At 37.6% G+C, this 19,886-nt stretch overlaps 1 protein-coding gene across 1 annotated transcript in view; it reads right to left on the reverse strand.

Moving 5' to 3' along the window:
- The window catches only part of LOC140151739 (carbohydrate sulfotransferase 15-like), a 16,453-nt gene extending 8,690 nt beyond the window's left edge, over window positions 1-7,763 (reverse strand). Inside the window, exons 1-5 of the mRNA XM_072174075.1 lie at window positions 7,675-7,763; window positions 5,531-6,106; window positions 3,874-4,090; window positions 3,632-3,688; window positions 1,340-1,513 (exon numbers count right to left, since the gene is read on the reverse strand). Coding sequence (XP_072030176.1) covers window positions 1,340-1,513; window positions 3,632-3,688; window positions 3,874-4,090; window positions 5,531-6,106; window positions 7,675-7,719 — 1,069 coding nt within the window. The 5' untranslated portion in view covers window positions 7,720-7,763. The remainder of the gene's footprint in view (window positions 1-1,339; window positions 1,514-3,631; window positions 3,689-3,873; window positions 4,091-5,530; window positions 6,107-7,674) is intronic.
- Window positions 7,764-19,886: the final 12,123 nt, after the last annotated feature.

Here is a 19,886-nt window from a genome sequence, read left to right on the forward strand (position 1 = left end):
GGAGCACTGACCCCAACCTTAACCCTAGTGCTTTGGGAGCACTATGCGCTGTCGAAATCTCAATTATGATTTAGGATTTAGAATTATGGCCTTGCGTTTCCAAAAGATAGCGAGTGCATTTTTGGGTCAAAAACAGATCAGTATCTGTTGTTCGACTCGCACCGATCATTGATCAGAACTGGGTGTAACATACGTAGGCCTACTTTATTTCACAGGGCGAACACCATTCCCTCTAGAGAGAACGCGAAGGAACAGCAACGCGAACACCGGCATAATACATTGAACCGTTGCGGTCATCGTAATTGGTCCTTTCAAAAAGCTCTCTTCTCAGACCAAGAATCCATTGAAAAAGACTCCGCCGCACGCAAGGTGACGGGGAAGTAAAACGTGGTAGGAACATCACCACCCCCTACGTCCCCGGTGTCTGTCAAGCCCAAGAACACGCTACGTAAAGCGCTTGTCCACCCCAAAGATATAACAACTGAAGCAAAGTAACATCGTTTACGCAATCCACTGTCCAGAGCCATCATTATTTTCCTGATTATGATATTTCCCTTAATATCCCTTAATAATAACACCTTAATTTTCCTCCAAAATCAGTAATTTCAAGAGTTGTAATCTAATTTCTAACGGGGTTCCAATGAACGAAAGCAGTGGCCTTGAATGAGGTGTAGGCAACGAAAAACGAATTGGTACACAGGAAGGAAAATGGAAATAGCCTACACCGTAAGACATTTCTTGCTTTTTCAGCAAGATAACTTCACATGTTTGAAAGTGAATTCGTTAGTGATTCATTTCGGAAATTTCAGGAACAAATTTTTTTTTTTGTATTTCCTCAAAGTGCAAATTGTTTACAGATTTGAAAGGTCCGTCCGCCCGTAGAACAGGCTTTCTTTTTTTTCGTCGCCTAAGATTGCAAGATTCACGACATACCGGTATGCACGATTCCACGGTGAATTCGAAGAAAATCTTGATTAACTCGATTTCATTTTCTTCATGAACTGTAACTTCTCATTATGTGCCCTTTTAATTTTGAGCTGTACAAATGAGGTAAAGCGAAAAATCGCTAGTCCAGCACCTATATCGCCATTGCGTGTATCAGTCAGTCGTTCAGTAGTGAGGTCGACTCATCGACTCAATGTGTTATGAATATTCCACAGATTCACGCGCGAAAAAGAGCAGCCATACTCATGTCCGACTATAATATTTTGATCTTATGGATTAAATTTTTGTTTAAATATTACAATCGGGTGGGTAAATTTTTGAAATAAAATGAAGGACGTCATCCTAAGCAAATGTTACAATTATTTCTTTAACAAAAAGCGTTATCAACACTTACCGGCGATGAGCTTTTCTCGCTTAACTGGATCTTTGCTTACACATTCTGCAAACTTATTAAAATGTCTGAGGTAATGCTCTGCCCTCTGTCTATAATCAATCAGCAAAAGAACATGGTTATTGGGTCTGGAAAAAACTTTTGCAGTGGCATAGTTTTGCGATTTACTAACTAGTTATGTTAGCAGTATATGGTCTAGCACTATCTGTTTAGATCCATTGAAACCTAGGGACGGGCCTAGGGACGAGGACTCATGCTAGTCGTATAGAGGAATCCAAATTCACGCCTTCCTACACCTGACTAGCAGCCTTTAGTTGGGTCCCCGCCGGCTACAATGCATCCAAAATGTGTAATGATTCGGCCTTGGCGGAAATTTTAAACTGCATTCCATCACCCGTTTTACACCTTCCGGGAAAACCCAGGTAGACAAAAGATTGATTTAAGTTTACAACACAATACAGTTCCAACAGTTGTGCAAATAAAAACCGCCTTACACCTAGATAAGGTCGAGGAGGGTTAATAGAATAATACAATAGAGATAATTCCGCAGGTAATCCCGTCGCATGTATTCATAGATGTACATGTAACCGGCACTAGAATGGTTGGTCTTAATAATAAGGGTAGGGTTTGAAATGTTAGGAATTAGGGTAATATCATTATTTACCATGTTTATTATTTTGTTTATTTTGATTATGTCATTCTTTATTAATGTAGGTTTTTGGTTTCATATCAAATTATATTTCTATCTGTTGTGTAATTAATCGATCATAATCATCATCAAGTAAACTTATTTTCCATCGTAATCATCATTGTCTTTGAAATCATGTTAATAGATCATGGTTTATCTTTAATTTGAAAAGGTCATTTACCCCATTGGTCATGAAAATGTAGGCATCCTTTGATTTTCAAGTTTGTGAGTTCTTCAAATATTTATGTCTTCATTGTTTATTGTCTTCCATTCATAGAAGTTTTAAGAGCACTTTAGCAATTGATTCCTTTTTATATGAGTGTGTATTGTTATCCTAAAAACTTAAGTGTGGTGTAAATTATTGCCACTTATCTTTTGGCTTAAGATGGTAGGTGACGTACTTATGATTATTCATGAGAAAGTTTTATCTCTTTAACGGGTTGTGTATTGTTAAGAGTAGTCATTAAGTAAATGCTTAGTTAAGGTTATTATTTATGCTGTTGGAGAGATGGTACTTAAGTTGGTTTTCAAGTGTTTTTCCCATATGAACTTGTTTCCTAGATAATTGTCACTTCACTTCCATCCGAGCATTCAACTGATTAACATCAAATATTCCATCTTAGCTGCCAACTTGTCAATATCAATTCAATCGTCATCATATTATTATTGCATCGATCTTCATATTGTTTCTACATTATTAATATTATATTAAAGCCGGAGCATAACATCGTATATATCTTCAAGTTTCCATCTGTGTGTCTATTTATTTTGTGTAACGGTATTGGACATTTATTATCGCCCGAGTAAGCCCCTGGATCCAAAGTTGAACAAAAAGAAAATCACCCTAAAAATCTTCTACCGTTACATACAAATGGATGAACAAAAGGATAATGTATGAATAGATGCGACAGGATTACCTCTATTAATCCTCCTCGTCTTTGCATCTTCTCCAGGTGTTAGGCGGTTTTTATTTGCACAATCTGGCGCTCAATAGCCCAGGTTGGTGCTAGCGGGAAACCAAAGATGGCCGACCAAATCCTGACCATGACTTGGCTCGTTGGATTCGTCTATAGGTTATATACCACTGATAGACCTGGTCGATGCATGGAAATACAACGAGGAACTATTTGATTGCGTGGCATCTGAAAAGACTGCTTAGTCTGAAATCGACCAAGTTATATAGCCAAAAAAGTATATTGTGCGTTTTGATGCTTCGAAATGGTATATTTTCTCTTATTATAATTTTATGACATTTTTGTTGTAATATTACCAAAATTAATCCACACGGCATCGGGTTTTAGAAAATATTCGCCCTGCCTAATTGCAACATTCATCTTCGCGGTTCAGTGCGTCCAAACAAGAAAAGTCTCAGGTCAACCTATGTTGAGTTTCTGATCATTTAGCATCTAAATCATCTAGTTTCGCATGGTATTGGTGGCGTTTAACTGTGAGAGTTCTGAATATGAAAAAAATTCAAACCGAAAAGTTCATTCTACAAATCAATAAATCTTTTTGGACGCAGGGATTGATCTCTACTGAAATCCCACCCATCGATATACCAAAATTGCTGAAAAGGTAGCCCAAAATCGTGGCACGTCCCCGGATACCTCCACCCCCCGTATTACAGGTATCAAGGCAGTACTGTAGGCAGTACCTTTTCATAGCTGTAGGTGATCATCATGGTGAGCACGGTTTGGAGCACGAAGGGCGTCAACATAACAGGATTACCAGTTTCATAATAACGGTATAATGTTTAACGATAGTATTTTCAAGAAATAAGGTTCTTTATTAATATTAAAGGGCAGAAACTTAAATACTTATACAAGTTTCATATAAATTATATACTAACATGTTTTTGGAGAGTCCTTCCAGAAATGTGGTTCCTTTTTAAAACGCGGCTGGCTAAATACGTCAGGGTGACGGAGTAAATTAAACCATAGATCTGTTGTCCCACACTTAGGAGCGCCGCCAAGGTAGAAGTAAGGTAAACATCGTGTACGTCCATTCTCCACAAAACATGGATTCTTGTATTCGGATAAGAAATCTTTACTAAATCTACGAATCAGCTGAGGGAAACAAAAAACGTTTGTCAAATTTTACTGTATTATACTTTTCTTTTTCTTAATGTAGAACGTTATTGCGGTTATTATGAAAAATATAATTATGTAGTAATATATTATTGCGTCTATGGATTAATCCAACACTAAATTACCCATCTTCAATTTGCTACTTAAATTTTGAAAGTATCCTTAATTTTCAGAAATCTGTCGAGAACAAAAACATATCTGTGATCCAGCGGATACAGCGGAATTATCTACAAAATATGAAGAAAACTGAGAGATATAACATCAGTCTAACATCGCATTTCCTATGCCCGGCCACAACGAATTAAGGTTTGCCTTTCTTGACATGAAAATACAGCCTTCATCAATTCTATTAACATGATTAATCTATTAACGTCCTTCGGCCTTTTGGTGAACGGAAAGGAAGGAAAGAAGGAAGGAAGGAAGGAGGAAAGAAAGGAAGGAAGAAAGGAAGGAAGGAAGGAAGGAAGGAAGGAAGGAAGGAAGGAAGGAAGAACAAGATAGCAAGCCACGAATTGCCCAGCCACCGTTTGCGTGTATGTGATCTCAGATGTTACCCAATCCGATCACGTGGGATGTTTGGACTTGCAGTCGCTTTGAAGAGTAGTATTTTGTAATATTGAATATTGCTAGGTCGGGAAAGTGGGGTAATGCCGGACTGTGTGGAATCCCGGACACGTCGATTGCAGCTAAACGGAGAAGGGTGGCACTATTATACTACCTTAGGGTATTGGCTGCTACCAGCGCTTTGGGTCTCGTCTTTCTTTGTGAAAATTACGAAAAAACAGAAATTGTGATTTTTGACTTATTATCTGAAAAGTGATTTATTAGCTGGGTGACAGTTAATGCGACAAGGGACACAGATTAAGTATGGATGAAAATTATGTTTGATACTTGATTGTTAGCTGGATGTATGAATTCTGGTATCTTAAAAATGGATTAGTAGAACAAGCACTGAAAAAATAAATCGAGACCGTGAGGGGTAATACCGGACACACATGCGTCTCTATATAAATGGGGTAATGCCGGACACTTGTCATTTCTAAAATATAGACAACAACAACAGCCCCCATAGTTGTATGCTTGAGGTAACAGAAGTACCTAATAATACATTCAGGGGATTATCATCCTACTCCACTTTCCCTCTTAGCAACAATCATGTGTCCGGGATCACCCCGTGTCCGGCATTTCCCCGTCATTTTTTTTCAATTTTGTTTTTTAATTATAACTTATTAACTATAGATGTTGAGTTATTAAAAACTGGTTACTAGTTAGAACATTACTCCTACTTTGCATTGATATGATTTTCACTGATGAACTTTATTTAATCTTGTACCTGTGTAGCCTTAACGAAAGGTGCCCGGGATTACCCCACTTTCCCCTACATGTTTACGTAAATGAACCCATAAAAAGCGCACTTACTTCAGGAAAATATTTGACCATCTGATTCCATATCTTAGTGTCAGCAACATGAGGCTTGGTATTTAATGACAACATTGAAACCTCTTTGTTCATGTTGCCACTACGACTCTCCGGAAGAGCAATTTTGTGCAACTTTTGATACAATTGTTTTCCTCCATGACTAAGATGAAAATCTGAAGCGTTCACATTGATGTTAATCCTATCAGAAGATTTGTCCTTTTTAAGTCTCTTTGCTCCCTTATTCCTGCGAATATTCTTGCGTCGAGCATTCACTGTTGCATTTCGAGGCCAGTTTTTATGTTTCTTTTGTGGATATTTTCTTTCTTGGGGTTGAAAACCTTTATGTTGATCATTACTGGTGCCATCAGTATTTAAACTTTGTAGTCTTGAAATTACTTTCGAAGTAAGTCTTCTTTCCATAGACTGTGTTTTACTTAATTTATATGATTGCACTAATGTTTGGGTGTGTTTCGGGAAGTACCATGAGAAAAGATAATTGTCCGAGTATGACAGAATTCCAAGAATCAAAAAAGTGGCGATGAGAAAGCCCAAGCTAAATTGTCGACATTTCAAAGTCTGCAAAAAACCAAATATAGTATAACAGAATAAAACGTGAACAATGTGGTAATGTAACAAAAGCTCGTGCAAGAACTCATATCTTCTGACTTTAATAAACCGGGCTTTTAGGCTGAATTTATATTACATCACTTAGCGATAGCGATTGGTTTTTAGCGTTTTGCGTTGTAAAAAGCGTGCTTCCTTTAACCTTAGTGGTTAAATACCAATCGCTCGCTAATGCGTAATATCTGTTTGTGTGTATTGTGTACCTCGACTACCTACATTAGTGACCAGTTCTAACCGCCATTTATCAGTGGGAGCTGGTACATGTAACTTAATGGATAAGGCGTCCGTCTAGTGATCGGAAGGTCGTGGGTTCGAATCCCATGCCGGCACATTCTCTTGCTTTTTTTCAAGTTGGGTTGTGTGCCGGGCGGAATTTGTGTTTATTTGTTGCCTTGTTTAATTGTAACAATTTGGGTTGGTAAACTGTTCTTTCTTTCTTAAACATTTATGATAGTTTTGAGGTTCTAAAAGTCCAGGAGCTTCCTGGGGCTTCGTCCTTGGACCCCACCGGGGGCCCTAAGACGGGCCCCAGGACCCCACCCGTGATGGATCTTGCCCACCTGACAGAGTAGGGCAGCTACGCCACTGTTTTTCGTACTAAAAAGAAAGATGCACGGGGCAAGCATTGCTTTATTTTTTCTTTTATTAGCATTTTAGGGGGACGTCCCATATGCAAAACATTTAGGGAGGGACGCCCCCTCCCAGCTTCCGTCGCCCATTGTAAGGCTAAATAAATATTTTTGTTATGTCTCAAAGTCCATGGCAGTTTAAAAGAGAATGCGGAATGCGTTTTATTTTTTAAGATTTTATTTTATTTTTTAAAGATTTTTTTTAACTTAATTTTGAGTTAAAATGTAATTTTCGAGTATTCAACAGCATAAAATTGAAATGCAAACATCAATACCTAAACAATGCGAGTATCAAACCAAGTAAATTTTCTTCAAAATATGTTTCAAATTTTACGGCAAAAACTAAAAAAAAAACAAAAAGGAGAAATAAATAATGAATTTGCTGTTTCAGCAAAACGAACGTGCGAGGCGATTTTGAGACACAGGTACTAAAAAGGGTGTACGAGGTAGACCAGCAGTAGTACATACGCCCCCGTCACTTTGGACAACAATTTTCCCCCCCCCCCCCCCCAACACCTGATACGACACTGCCCACCAGTAGTATATAGTCATATGCAAAAGACTCAACCTGTAATGTGTCCGTGGAATAAGTTATAGTATTTTTACGATTACCGTTGGTTTTCACAGTACCGGTGCAGCCGGTCCTTGTGTGAGTAGTAGAGCTCCTGTTGAAGTCAGAGACACATCTGACGAAAGCTGGACCATTCACACAGGGACCGGCTGCACCGGTACTGTGATAACCAACGGTAATCGTAGAAATACTATAACTTATTCCACGGACACATTAATTCCCGTCGAGAAAGCTTATTTACTTATTTATCCGTGGATTGTTTCTTCAGTATAATGTTAGATTTCTTCCTAAATAAATGGACTGATAAAAATAACACCTACCGTCGCCTGTTGTAAGAGGCTTTTCCCACCAGTAAAACAAGCCATCCGCAATCCGTGTTAATAGATAATTATGAACATGTACATGATATACTTGGCTTGTATATTGTTCAGCAGGTATCTGATATAAACATGAAGTTCAGTGGATTTTCAGTTCAATGGACACGTTCAATATCTAAAGAACAATGTTAAATCGTAGAGTAATTTACTTTCGGATCAGTTTAAGGTCAGGCTTTACGGGTTTTTGATTGAAGTTGTCGGATCACTAGGTTTGCTTTCAATCGTCAATGACACAGAAATAGTAAGTTAGCCTTCAATATTCTTTTGGTTACATTTGTAAGGACTCTGAGCGTTGGTTTTCCTGCGTACAAGATTATTTTCTCAAAATATTACCTATATTTACAAAAAAATAACAAATTCTAACATATTACTTGTATATTATGAGACAAAATAAGTCATAACTTTAAACTTACAGCCCATAGGTCTGCTGGACATGTGTCTGGTATTTATGCAGTGGCCACACCATTTTTCAGGGGGGAAAGGGGAGGCAAGAAAATGTTAAGTGGGGGATACTGACATAACATTTGGCATTTTGACCCTATAAAGTTTAAATTTTTCCCAAGATTAATATTTGATATTAAATGGCCATTTAATCTTCAGTATTTTCCTGAGACATTTCAATTGGAAAGTGTCCAACTTCCTGTTATCCCTATCATTGATTTTTCCAGTTTCACAGCCGTATATTACTAGCATTACCAGAGAGTTTGGTTCCTATTAAGTGAGTTTGCTTGCATTCCATATTTGTTTGAGCTTCATGAATGATCCCATTGCCTTGCAAATTCTGTTCTTCATGTCTTCACCCCTCCTCCTTGGTTGCTAACATTTGCATCTAAGTATGTATACTTTTCTACCTCATTTAGTTGCTGGCCTGCTAAGACTATCCTGGTGTTGGATTTGTTGTTTTTTCTAAGCACTTCAGTTTTCTTGGTATTACTTTAAAGACCTGTTCTTGCTGCAAATTCACTTAGTTTTGTTGCCTTTTTCTGCATGTGTTGGATGGTAGATGATAGAAGAGCTATAATCGGCAAAGTCTAATGTCCAATTTTGTCATAAATTTCCACCGGATTCCTGTGTTATTTCCCTCTGTTGCATGTTTCATAATCCAATCCACTACAATTAAGAAATTAAAGCCAGATGATTACATCTCCTTGCTTCACACCAGTTTTCACCTTGAACCATTCTGACTCCTCCCCTTCATCTAATACTGCGCACTCGCTATCTTCATATAAGATCTGGACCATTCTTATCTTTGATGGAATTCCATAGCTAGCCATAACTTTCCACAGGCTTTCTCGGTGTACGGAATCAAACGCTTTTTCAAAGTCCACAAACGTAATGTATAAGGTTGACTGCCACTCTACGACTTTCTCAATAATATTCCGCAAAACAAAAATTTGCCCTACTGTACTTCTTCCCCTTCTAAATCCAGCCTGTTCATCTCACAACTTTTTGTCTACTCCATCTATAATTCTATCAATAAGCAACCTTCCCAATACTTTGCTTGGGACAGATGTCAACGTAATGCCTCGCCAATTTCCACATTCTGTGAGATCACCTTTCTTTGGTAACTTGACAATGAGCCCCTGCTTCCATGTTTTAGGCACTTCTTCTTTATCCCAAATTGTGTATAAAGAGGCCTGTAATCCAGTCTACAGTTGTGTCTGTGTCTACTTTCAATAATTCTGCTGTAATTTCATCTTTACCACCAGATTTCCCGTTTTTCATCTTTCTAATGCTGTTTTAATTTCTGCTTTTGAGATGTGATTATCACTGATGTCCTCAATTACCGGTACTTGGTCATTTAACTCCTCTGAGACTGGGTTGGTTGGAAGTGGTCTGTTTAAAACTTCTTCAAAATGTTCTCGCCATCTTGTTCTCCTTGCTGATTGTTCTGTTAATATTATTTTGTAAATTAAATCAAATACTGGAACTAAAATTGCAACTCACTTTGGTACGTTGCGTCCGAAAGCATCGGACTTCGTCAGGCATCTTCGTCAGGCATCGGACTTCGTCAGGCATCTGATTGAAGATGTTGTGATGACGTCAGATGTTAATATGTTTCCTGATTTATCCTTTACAGCGTTGTTAGTTCTGCTAGTCTTTGTAATGTCATAATTCCTTCATTCGCCCATTTCCTGCTGCTTGTTCTGCCCAAGATGTGAGATCATCAGCCCATTCCCGCTTGTCCCTTCTACTTTTCTTGACTTCCTTGTCTTTGCTCTAGTATTCGCCTTTTAAGTTCTGTTTGATTCTGCTTGACTTTGTCTGCTCAATATCTCTCTTCAGTTTTTCCTCTCCTAAATCCTATGATTCTTTGCTGATCCATGGTTTCTGACCAGTCTTTTTGTACCCGAGAACCTTCTTTGCAGTTTCTTTGTAAGCGTCCTCAAAATGTTGCCACTTGTTCTCTACTTGTTCTTCTACATCCTCATAATCTTGGAGTACATCAAATCTATTTCTCAGTTCAATTTTGATCTGATGGTAGTCTGTTGAAGTTTAGTTGTATCAAATGTCCTCCTTGTCACTTTTGGTTGTTGCTTTCTTTTCAACTTAATCTTGAGTTTGGTATACGAACTAGTTGATGATCGCTGTATATATCAGCTCCCCGCATGGCCCTTGTATCCTGTCCTGTGCTATCTGCTTACCATACATGATCAATTTGGTTCTTAGTTCTTCCATCTGGAGAAACACACGTTTGCTTGTGTATCTGTCGATGAGGAAAAATTGTTCCAGTAATCACAAGGTTATTTAGATTACAAAAGTCGATAAGTCTCTCTGCATTGTCATTCCTCGCTCCTAGTCCGTGTTTTCCCATGATGCTTTCACAGCCTTCATTATCCTCTCCGACCTTATAGCATTAAAGGGGGACTCCGGCAATCGTAACATTATGCCTTATATGTTGGAAAAATAATTATCAAGCACGAATCCTATTGTTTTATTTAAAACAAACTCATATTGACCATAAAAACGAATAAAAACAGTCGGCTCTCAACACGCGATATTCAAAATTCCCGCGCCGAAAATGTCTAAGTGCAATGACGTAATGGTTATTTGTGTTCAATTGTCGTCAGCCTTCATTGTATTACTGGGACGTCATTGCACTCGGCGCCCGGGAATTTTGAATATCGCGTGTTGAGAAACGGATGTTTTTATTCGTTTTTATGGTCACTATGAGTTTGTTTTAAATAAAACCATGTGATTCGTGCTTGATAATTATTTTTCTAACATATAAGGAATAATGTTTTGATTGCCGGAGACTTCCTTTAAGGTCTCCCATCACAATAAGTAAGTCATGTTTGTAAATGCTATCTACAATTGCTTGCAGTTCATCATATAAATTGTCTTTATCTTCTTCATTTGCATTATTGGTGGGTGCATATACTTGAATGATTGAGAATTTCAAAAATTTCGAAAAGAATCATTTACTGGTTTCCATTCTATCAATGCCTGCTCTGCCTTCTTCGACATCATTATGGCAACTCCGTGTTGATGTAAATTATCTTCTCTCCCAGAATAAATCACACTTTCTCCTGTGCTCAACTCGGCCTTTCCATGCCGTGGGACCGAGGAGGAGGGGATTTGGCAGGCAGAAAGATGGGAAAAACATTTTATGGCTGGCCATTTTGAACTGATTTTCCTACTCGTAGGGTAAGGCAGGGGTCCATCTTATCTGAAAAACTACCAACTTCATGAAACACCATCCAATAAACACAACCAAAATTATAAAGCAATCTATAATGTTAAAATCCAAGTAAAAGTTAAAAGTATGCGTGGTAGATCCAAACTAAACAATTATATAACATAAAATATTGCATCAATCCACGAACCTGTTTTCTTTACGGTCACGAGACTGAAAATGCTATTTTTAGATCAGACCCATAAACGGGATCAATTTTACCAATCGATTGATTGACAGCTATTACTAATATTTTGTAATCATTTTTGCAAAGAATACCGTAACAGAATTAAAATGTGACCGAAATCATACATTATGGCTTTAAGTAGGCTGACCATCACACCGACGTTGCTCAACACCATTTCAAATAGCATTTTAATATTAAAAAAATAACGATTCAACTTTTGCAAAAACAGCCAAAATCGCAGACTGATGATGGAGATTGAATAAATGTGGCATCATGCTATAGGCCCTATCTATGGAAAATAGCAGTAATGTTAAATAAATCGATGCATACACATCTTTATTTTACTAAATAGGCCTAGATAAAATCACAGAAGATAACTTTATTAATTCAAATAGCATATAACTTGTAAAACCTGAGACCATAATACCTAAAGGTATTTAGGTATTATGGTCTCAGGTAAAACGCTTCTTCAAAAATTAAATGAGTCGATTGACCGATACCGCAGTCGTATCAACTGCTCGTGTTTTAAATGTGAAGTCCGCCATCACATGCTCCACTTCGGCCATTATAACGCGTATGTAAATGATGGCGCTCTTTGGTAATTCATTATCGTCAGTGTGTCGTAATGTGAGTTGGCTTTGAAAGCCGATTTCAAGCATTCACTCTCAAGTCCGACCAGGGAATAAATAAAGATCCGACGAGTATGATTCGATCACAACACATATATTAATAAAGTAACGTCATCATGACGTTGCCAAACATGATTTCAAATAGCATTTTTGATATTGGAAGATATGGAAATTCTACTTCCGACCGTCATCACAAGACTGGTGTCGGAGATCAGATTAGGCCTAGCCAATATTATCATGCTATCTACGGAAGATAGCAATAGGTCTATTGTTAAAATCAACGAATAGCTATCTTTATTTACCTAAATAGATAAAATTACAGGAACAACCTTTATTAAAACTCAAGACTCTTTATAGGAGCCTTTAGCGGTTTCAAACTGCAATTTCATGTTGCAACTTACCGGTACATCACGATGTATTAGGCCTGAAATTAGTATTAAATAAAATAATTTTACAGAAGTTTAACCACTAAAATTCCCGGTGCCTGCTTCATAATCATATCCTAATGATGTAATGCATGAGTTGAATTTTACTGTCCATTTGTCTTGTCATGTATTTTTAGCTGTAAACCATTGGCATATACAAAAAAAAAATGCACTGAATAAATTCAGTGCGACAAGATGAAGTTTATGTGCTTAAAAATATAATATATTTTCTTTTCTTTTTCTTTTTATACCAGTAAAATATTCGGTAACGTGCAAGGAGACAGATTGGTAAACCAAAAGAGATCAGTTATACATCATGGGATATATCGAATAGCCAATGTGGTGACCAAATATAATTCATTGGTATTGGTAAACCTTGAGTCGCGTGCAGTTCATTATATGTACGATCATACAGCACGTTGGCAAAATAACCGCTCAAACAAAGCACTGTTTTACCAGCAACTTTTCATCACTAGCCTCTTAAGCCACACTTGCTATTAACGCCCCCCTTTGGCGTTAACGAGTGATCCCTATTTTTGTTGACAGAAATGCAGCAACCAATCTCAGTTCGGGGGCACTGCTAATTCAAAGACGTCTCTGATATCAAAGACTCTTCAGTGCCGAGTCACCTGACAGTATCATAATTCAAAGACGTCTCATAAATCACATACTCCCTAGTCTCAAAACCCAGCCGCAAACGATATTGTGAACGTGAACTGGCGCAACGGGAATAATTTTACGAGTAGGCCTAATCAGCATGATCACAGGGTTGTAGCTAGCCCAAGTGCCTGCTAGCTCCTGCTAATTTTACTATCCAATTTATGCATTAAATCGCGGGCTCGGGATACACTCTTTCTAGTGAACGTGAGAAATCGGAGAATGAGGCTAAAAAAATGTTGCTCTTTTTCATAATTGAGCTTAAATGCTGCAGAATAACTTTGCTCCCTCGACGACATTTTGCAGACTTTCAATTCTCCGGACACATCAAAACTGTTTATTGGTTATTTTCGGAGCATATATTTTTTTACAGATTTCCAACTGAGCCGTGAATTTTAGTTTTAGGCGTGGGGTAACTGGGGTAATTGTGGCCCCTTTTGCATTTTTACCATGTAATTCTTTAAGTATGAACTGGAGAAGTAAAATTTCTGCATGATTGGATAGAGGCAATGGGTACCTATAAGATGTGATAAATATAATTGGAAAATATATTGCAATTTGCATAATAATTAACATGTTTTAGGGGCCACAATTACCCCAAGCGGGGTAATTGTGGCCCCTGAACAAAATAAAGAATTTAAAGAGTATTGTGAATCCAGTTCTTCCTGATAACTAATTAATAACATGTTTTACAGTCATTGCGATAATTCTAGGCCATTTGGACTGCATGGTTTATTTACCAGAAAAGGGCATTTTAAGGCATTTTGTAAAATACTTGTTATTATGCTAATTTCTGCATGCCGAAACTGCGGCCGGATCTGACTGTTCATTATACTTCCTTGTTTTGACTTGAAAACATACTAAATATGTCTTTTTTGTTTCAATAATGACCCCAAATGGCTAATTTGATTAACATATAACAGATTAATGACCAAAATAGCTTTTTAGGGGTCAGATGCAAGTAATTTGCTTAAGACATGAACAGGGGCTACATTTATCCCAAGCCGGGTATTACATAATATGCAAATTTAGCTCATTAAATAAACAATTTTTTTATATAATTCTTTTACAAAATTGTTATATCAATGGGAACTGTTATGATTACCTTTCATGTCAAACACATACAAAATAGTCAGTGATACAACCAACAAGTACCACCCCTATGAATAAAAAGTGGACATGCCACTTTTTAGAGCCATTTGCGATGTCGCTCCGCTAATTAGACCCCCCTCATAAAAATGTTAATGCTATTTTGAATATTTTTTCACCAAACAGTAACATAAAGACCACTCTTTCATACAATACAAAGTTAAGTCACCTAGACCAATGCTTAGTATAAAGGACAAAGGGGCCACAATTACCCCGGGGCCACAATTACCCCAGTCTCCGCCTATATTTAACGCTCAATAATTCCTTCAATTCAGCCTAAGTTTAGGCTTTTCTGTTTTGCTTGAAGGGGATGTGCTATAATAGGCCTATAGTCATTATATCTATGAAAGATAGGCCTATAATTCTTAACAAATTTCCTGCGGACCTGACTTCTGCATGGGTATGAACCTGCTCAATTAGGCTTATATGGATAAATGCAAGTTAGCCTTTTCTTTTTTGACGGAGAAGGGTGCCTGAGGGGGATGTGCTCCCTCAGAAGTTGGAGAATTATTTTCAAAAAGTTATGAAAGGCACAATAAAGTCATTTGGTGTAAAAGTTTACACTTATTATTCGTATTATTTTGGGCATAACAGATTTCAACGGACCCGACTTGTGAGGGGAATATTATCCTCAAACTAAAAGCCAATTGGTGCATCATTTTGCATTAGGCCCCTATTATTAACTTATTTTTCCGACCATCATGATTAAGCATAGCCTATAGGCCATATAACCATGTCAAGATAATGCATAATATGTATTTTAGAATGGATTTCCAGTGGATGAAACTTCCCGTCACAAATTTCAAGCATGAACATAATAATTATTATGATGCGCAATGACTCAGAACGTAGGCCTACTCTTCCTCATTTCTACTTGTTTTCTTCCTTGTTTTCTTTCCACTTTTCCCCTTTCGTTTGCCTAAAATCCCCGGATATTGAAATGAGCCTGGGTGGCTGTGGCAAAACAAAATTTTCAACCCAGTTTTGCTAATATTTTGTCCTGATTTTTGTAACATTTTCGTTCCGGTATTATTGGCAGTTATTTTATATATGTTTTCAGTTGTCGGGTTATTTCTTTCAATTTTTGGGAAATCAGACCGAAAAAGTAGACCTTTTTCTTTTCCCTCCCTTTTCCGCCCTTCCATTTTTGCAGGGGGCACTACTGGCTATGCCCAGGCCCGTACACAGAGTGGGGCCGTGCGGTGAGGCAAAAGTCCTCAAAAAAATCCTAATTTACGACCGTGAGCAAAAAAATATGTTTTTTATGCTTTTTAGTCAAAAAAAGGTCCAAAGTTTGTGAAGAAGGTCCACTTTTACAAAATCGCCCCCTGGAAAAAAAAGAAACACTTTTTTTCAATTTCAGCACCCGCAAAAAAAACGGGCCTGGCTATGCCACTGCTCTATCACTCCCCTTCCTCTCCCTCCCTCTCCCTTCTCTCTCTGTCTCCCTCATTTTTTTTAAGACCCGGGGCTGCAGGCCCTAAAGCCCCACTCCCTGGGCAGTGGGCACGCGCCTGGTTTACTGTAATTTGTTGATCTATTTTGAGCCACCTAATCATAACATAACCCTACCCCTATCAATAAAATACAAGTGTCCATATTTCTCCGAATTCATCCCATGCACGTGTGCAAGAGTCAGGCCACGAGGTTAGGCCTGAACGTTTCCGTAGGGGCCTACCATTTTGCAAGTCATTTTTGAATATATTTTTGAAAAGTTGCCGCCACAATGCGTGCCAAAAATCGCTCCCCTCCACCCTCGTTGACTGGCCAAAAATTCATTGTTCCCTCCTTTTTTTGCCTTGCCAAAATATTCACTCCCCCATGACTTGGGATTTTTTGTTACTTCAAAACGTTGGATATGGCTCGATTTTGCCAATCTAAGTGTTTTCTGGGACCATTTGTTAGAATTTGCACAGATAGATATGATGTTTGCACAGGCAGATATTTGCTAAACATAGGAAAGCATATTCCGATACAGTCACCTTCTTTCCGATATGCTGCATCTAGCCCCAAACTGTAAAAAAAAGCACGACGTATGTGATATCACAGACCCCCGTATGTGAAATCACTGACCCGTCTTTGATATCAGAGACGTCTTTGAATTAGCAGTGCCCCCGAACTGATCTACCATGTCTACGTCGAACTTGACGGAACTTCGTTTGGCTCGCTCTACCATGCATTTTGTGCATGTTTTTAAAAAATTAAAAAGATTGCACATCATGATGATCACATGAGAAATTGAGAACTTCTATGAAAGGCCCCATGACGCATGGGGGAAAATGGGAGATCACACAAAAACAGCCAGATTTTCTAAAATAACGACAAAATCTGTTAAAACGGGCTGCTGAATTCTGCAAAATTGTGAAAAATGAGGAGAAATGCTGCTAAATATGTGTGATTTACCATTTTCCCCCATGTGACATAGGGCCTAAATATTGAAATCCTTCAAATCCTACAAAAGAAGAAATGTTGGGCTATTCCATTTGAATTCCATACTCCCCACCCGGCAAGACATCTTCCACACAGGGAGTGTGAATATCAAATGGAGTTGCCTGAATGGGTGACCACATTTGATATCTACACTCCTGTGTGCAAGATTGACGTCATGACCTCCATCTAGAGGGTGTAAGGATTTTAACTGGAACAGCCCATTGGCTGCATTTCACACATAGGACATACAAGGTATGCTGGTAAATCACAGTGTCAGCACATTGTGTACTTTGGAGCTGTGGAGCAAATTTGATTTAAATTTCCGCTTTTTTACACTCCTCTGTGCAAGATTGACGTCATGACCTCCATCTAGAGGGTGTAAGGATTTTAACTGGAACAGCCCATTAAGCATTGGCTGCATTTCACACATCGGACATACAAGGTAGGCTGGTAAATCACTGAGTGTAAGCACATTGTGTACTTTGGAACCTGTGGAGCAAATTTGATTTAAATTTCCCGCTTCTTTCGAAAGCCCTAAGTGATATGCGAGTTCTCGTTGCGAAACTTTGATCCGGAATCAATTCTAATTTTTTGACTTACTTGCAGATGATTTTACATGCAGAACTCAAACAGGTGATTAAACCATTGGGCTATTCCAGTTGAATTCCATACACCCCTATGGAAGACATGCCTTAATCTTCCACACAGGGAGTGTGAATTTCAAATGAAGTTACCTGAATTGGTGATTCCATTTGATATCTACACCCCTGTGTGCACGATTGAGGTCATGACCTCCATCTAGGGGGTGTATGCATGTCAAATGGAATAGCCCATTGGCTGCAAGAGTGTGGCAGTCAAATTTCACTGTATCAGCTACACATTGAGTATGTACAGTACACAGCCTGTGGAGCAAAATATCGATTTCAATTTTTGCGGCTTTTTTTTTTTTTTTTTTTTTTTATCTCGAAAGCCCTAAGTAATATGCGCGTTCTCGGTGCGAAACTTTGATCCGGAATCAATTCTAATTTTTTTTTGCTTTTGGAAAAAAGCACTTGGAATTCCAGAAAAATGCATTTCAAGTTTTAATTTTACATGGAACCCTATGCAAAATATACAAGTTGGAGTCCAAATTGAGCTATATGCTACACATTGGCTGCCTTGAGATTCCAGTGGTTAAAAATATGAGTGATTTTGAACGTTTCAAATTTTCAGCCCCCCCACTTACCCCCTGCAGATTTTTTTTTTTTTAAAGGCGAGTGATTTCAAATGTAAAATCATGATCTGGAACAGAGGCCCCATGACGCATGGGGAAAATGGGAGATCACACAAAACAGCCAGATTTTCTAAAATAGGCCTAACGACAAAATCTGTTAAAACGGGCTGCTGAATTCTGCAAAATTGTGAAAAATGAGGAGAAATGCTGCTAAATATGTGTGATTTACCATTTTCCCCCATGTGACATAGGGCCTTATGAAAATAGTCGACAATGCTCCTTGGCAAAGGTTTTCAGAATGATCGTATAACTTTAAAATGCATCTTTGGGGAAATAAAACGAACAGAGTAGGGAATAGAGGAGGTTCTAGAACTTCAAATTCAATAATACCTGTTAGGAACACTGCATTTGTAAAACAAACATTTACACACGAACAGGTTTAAATTCCAAATTTATGAATATCTTCAAAATATCTTGTTTAATCAATTCCGGGAATCAATTACAAGCGTATATATCATTCTATGATAACCGCTATCTGAGATTGTCGAGCATTTCTAGTTTTGCTTGTTTCAAAATCGCCTATACCATTATGCAGATCTTCAAAATTAAAATACTTAAAATGTTTTTGAATGACTATATGCCTATATAATATATTATTATGTGCTTTAATTGGAATTCTTTGCCATTCTTGTTTTGGCATAGCTCTGTGGTTGTGTGTTTCTTGCTCTGGTTAAAAAAAAGCTCTGTAAAACACTATTTATTAATGTCACCAACATCGCACCACTTTAATTTGTCCAATTGTGCCTTTATCATGTTTATTATAGAGCAACTCGTACAGGAGATATTAAACCAAACAGTCATTCGAACATAAAGTTCACATAAATTTCAGATTTCGCCCTTTCCTTTTCATTATCATAATTATGGGTTTTTTAAATGCAGGAATACTTCAGCAAGCTATCACCACGATCCTCTTTTAATTGTCTTACATTGGTATTGTCATGAAATTAAATGAAATAGTATTAAATAAAATGCTTTTAAGCATTTTATTTAATACTATAACTTATATTAAAATATAACTTGAAAAATACTAAACATGTAAGTGGAACTGTTTTGAAAGATTATTTTAACGAACTGCCCCTGTTTTTCTCCAAAATATTTCAACGCATGTAAATTGGCTTTATTTTTGGAATAACATTGGATCTGCAATAAAGGGAAAAAGCAAATAAGTTAAGCTTTTCTAGAATAAGATCTTAAACATCCTTTACCAAATAAGGATTTTGCCAGTTAGTAACTTATCGTCAACAATTTAATTACTGACAGCAACAACAGTGACCAACATTGTATTCTGCATGTGTTATACATGTTATACTAATTACCCAAACCGGACATGGATGTCGTCGTCTCAAACCTTGGTATATATCATTAGCAAAAATTGATGAACTTTTCCAAACAAATTCATTAAGCCCTTGGCTAAGCTGGCCCCAAGTCTTTAAGATAACTATAAGACCTTAAACTAAATGCTTATAAATCTATGCATGCTATGAATTGTTGACATTTGTAATTTGAAATATGTTTCTGTCAAATAGGCAACATAGCATGCGGAACATTGCCCTATCTTTACTGACAAATTATTTTGTCTGACAAAATTCAAACAATCAGCTAACAATCCCATCTACCACAGCATATGGTGCTGATTGATTGATTAATCAGCAATCGCCAAGTCATATTATAATAATGCACTCTGATAACCTAACATGTATAATTTAAATATTGTATCTGTAAATATTTC

The sequence above is a fragment of the Amphiura filiformis genome, chromosome 5 (assembly GCF_039555335.1).
Source record: "Amphiura filiformis chromosome 5, Afil_fr2py, whole genome shotgun sequence".
Taxonomy (NCBI): domain Eukaryota; kingdom Metazoa; phylum Echinodermata; class Ophiuroidea; order Amphilepidida; family Amphiuridae; genus Amphiura; species Amphiura filiformis.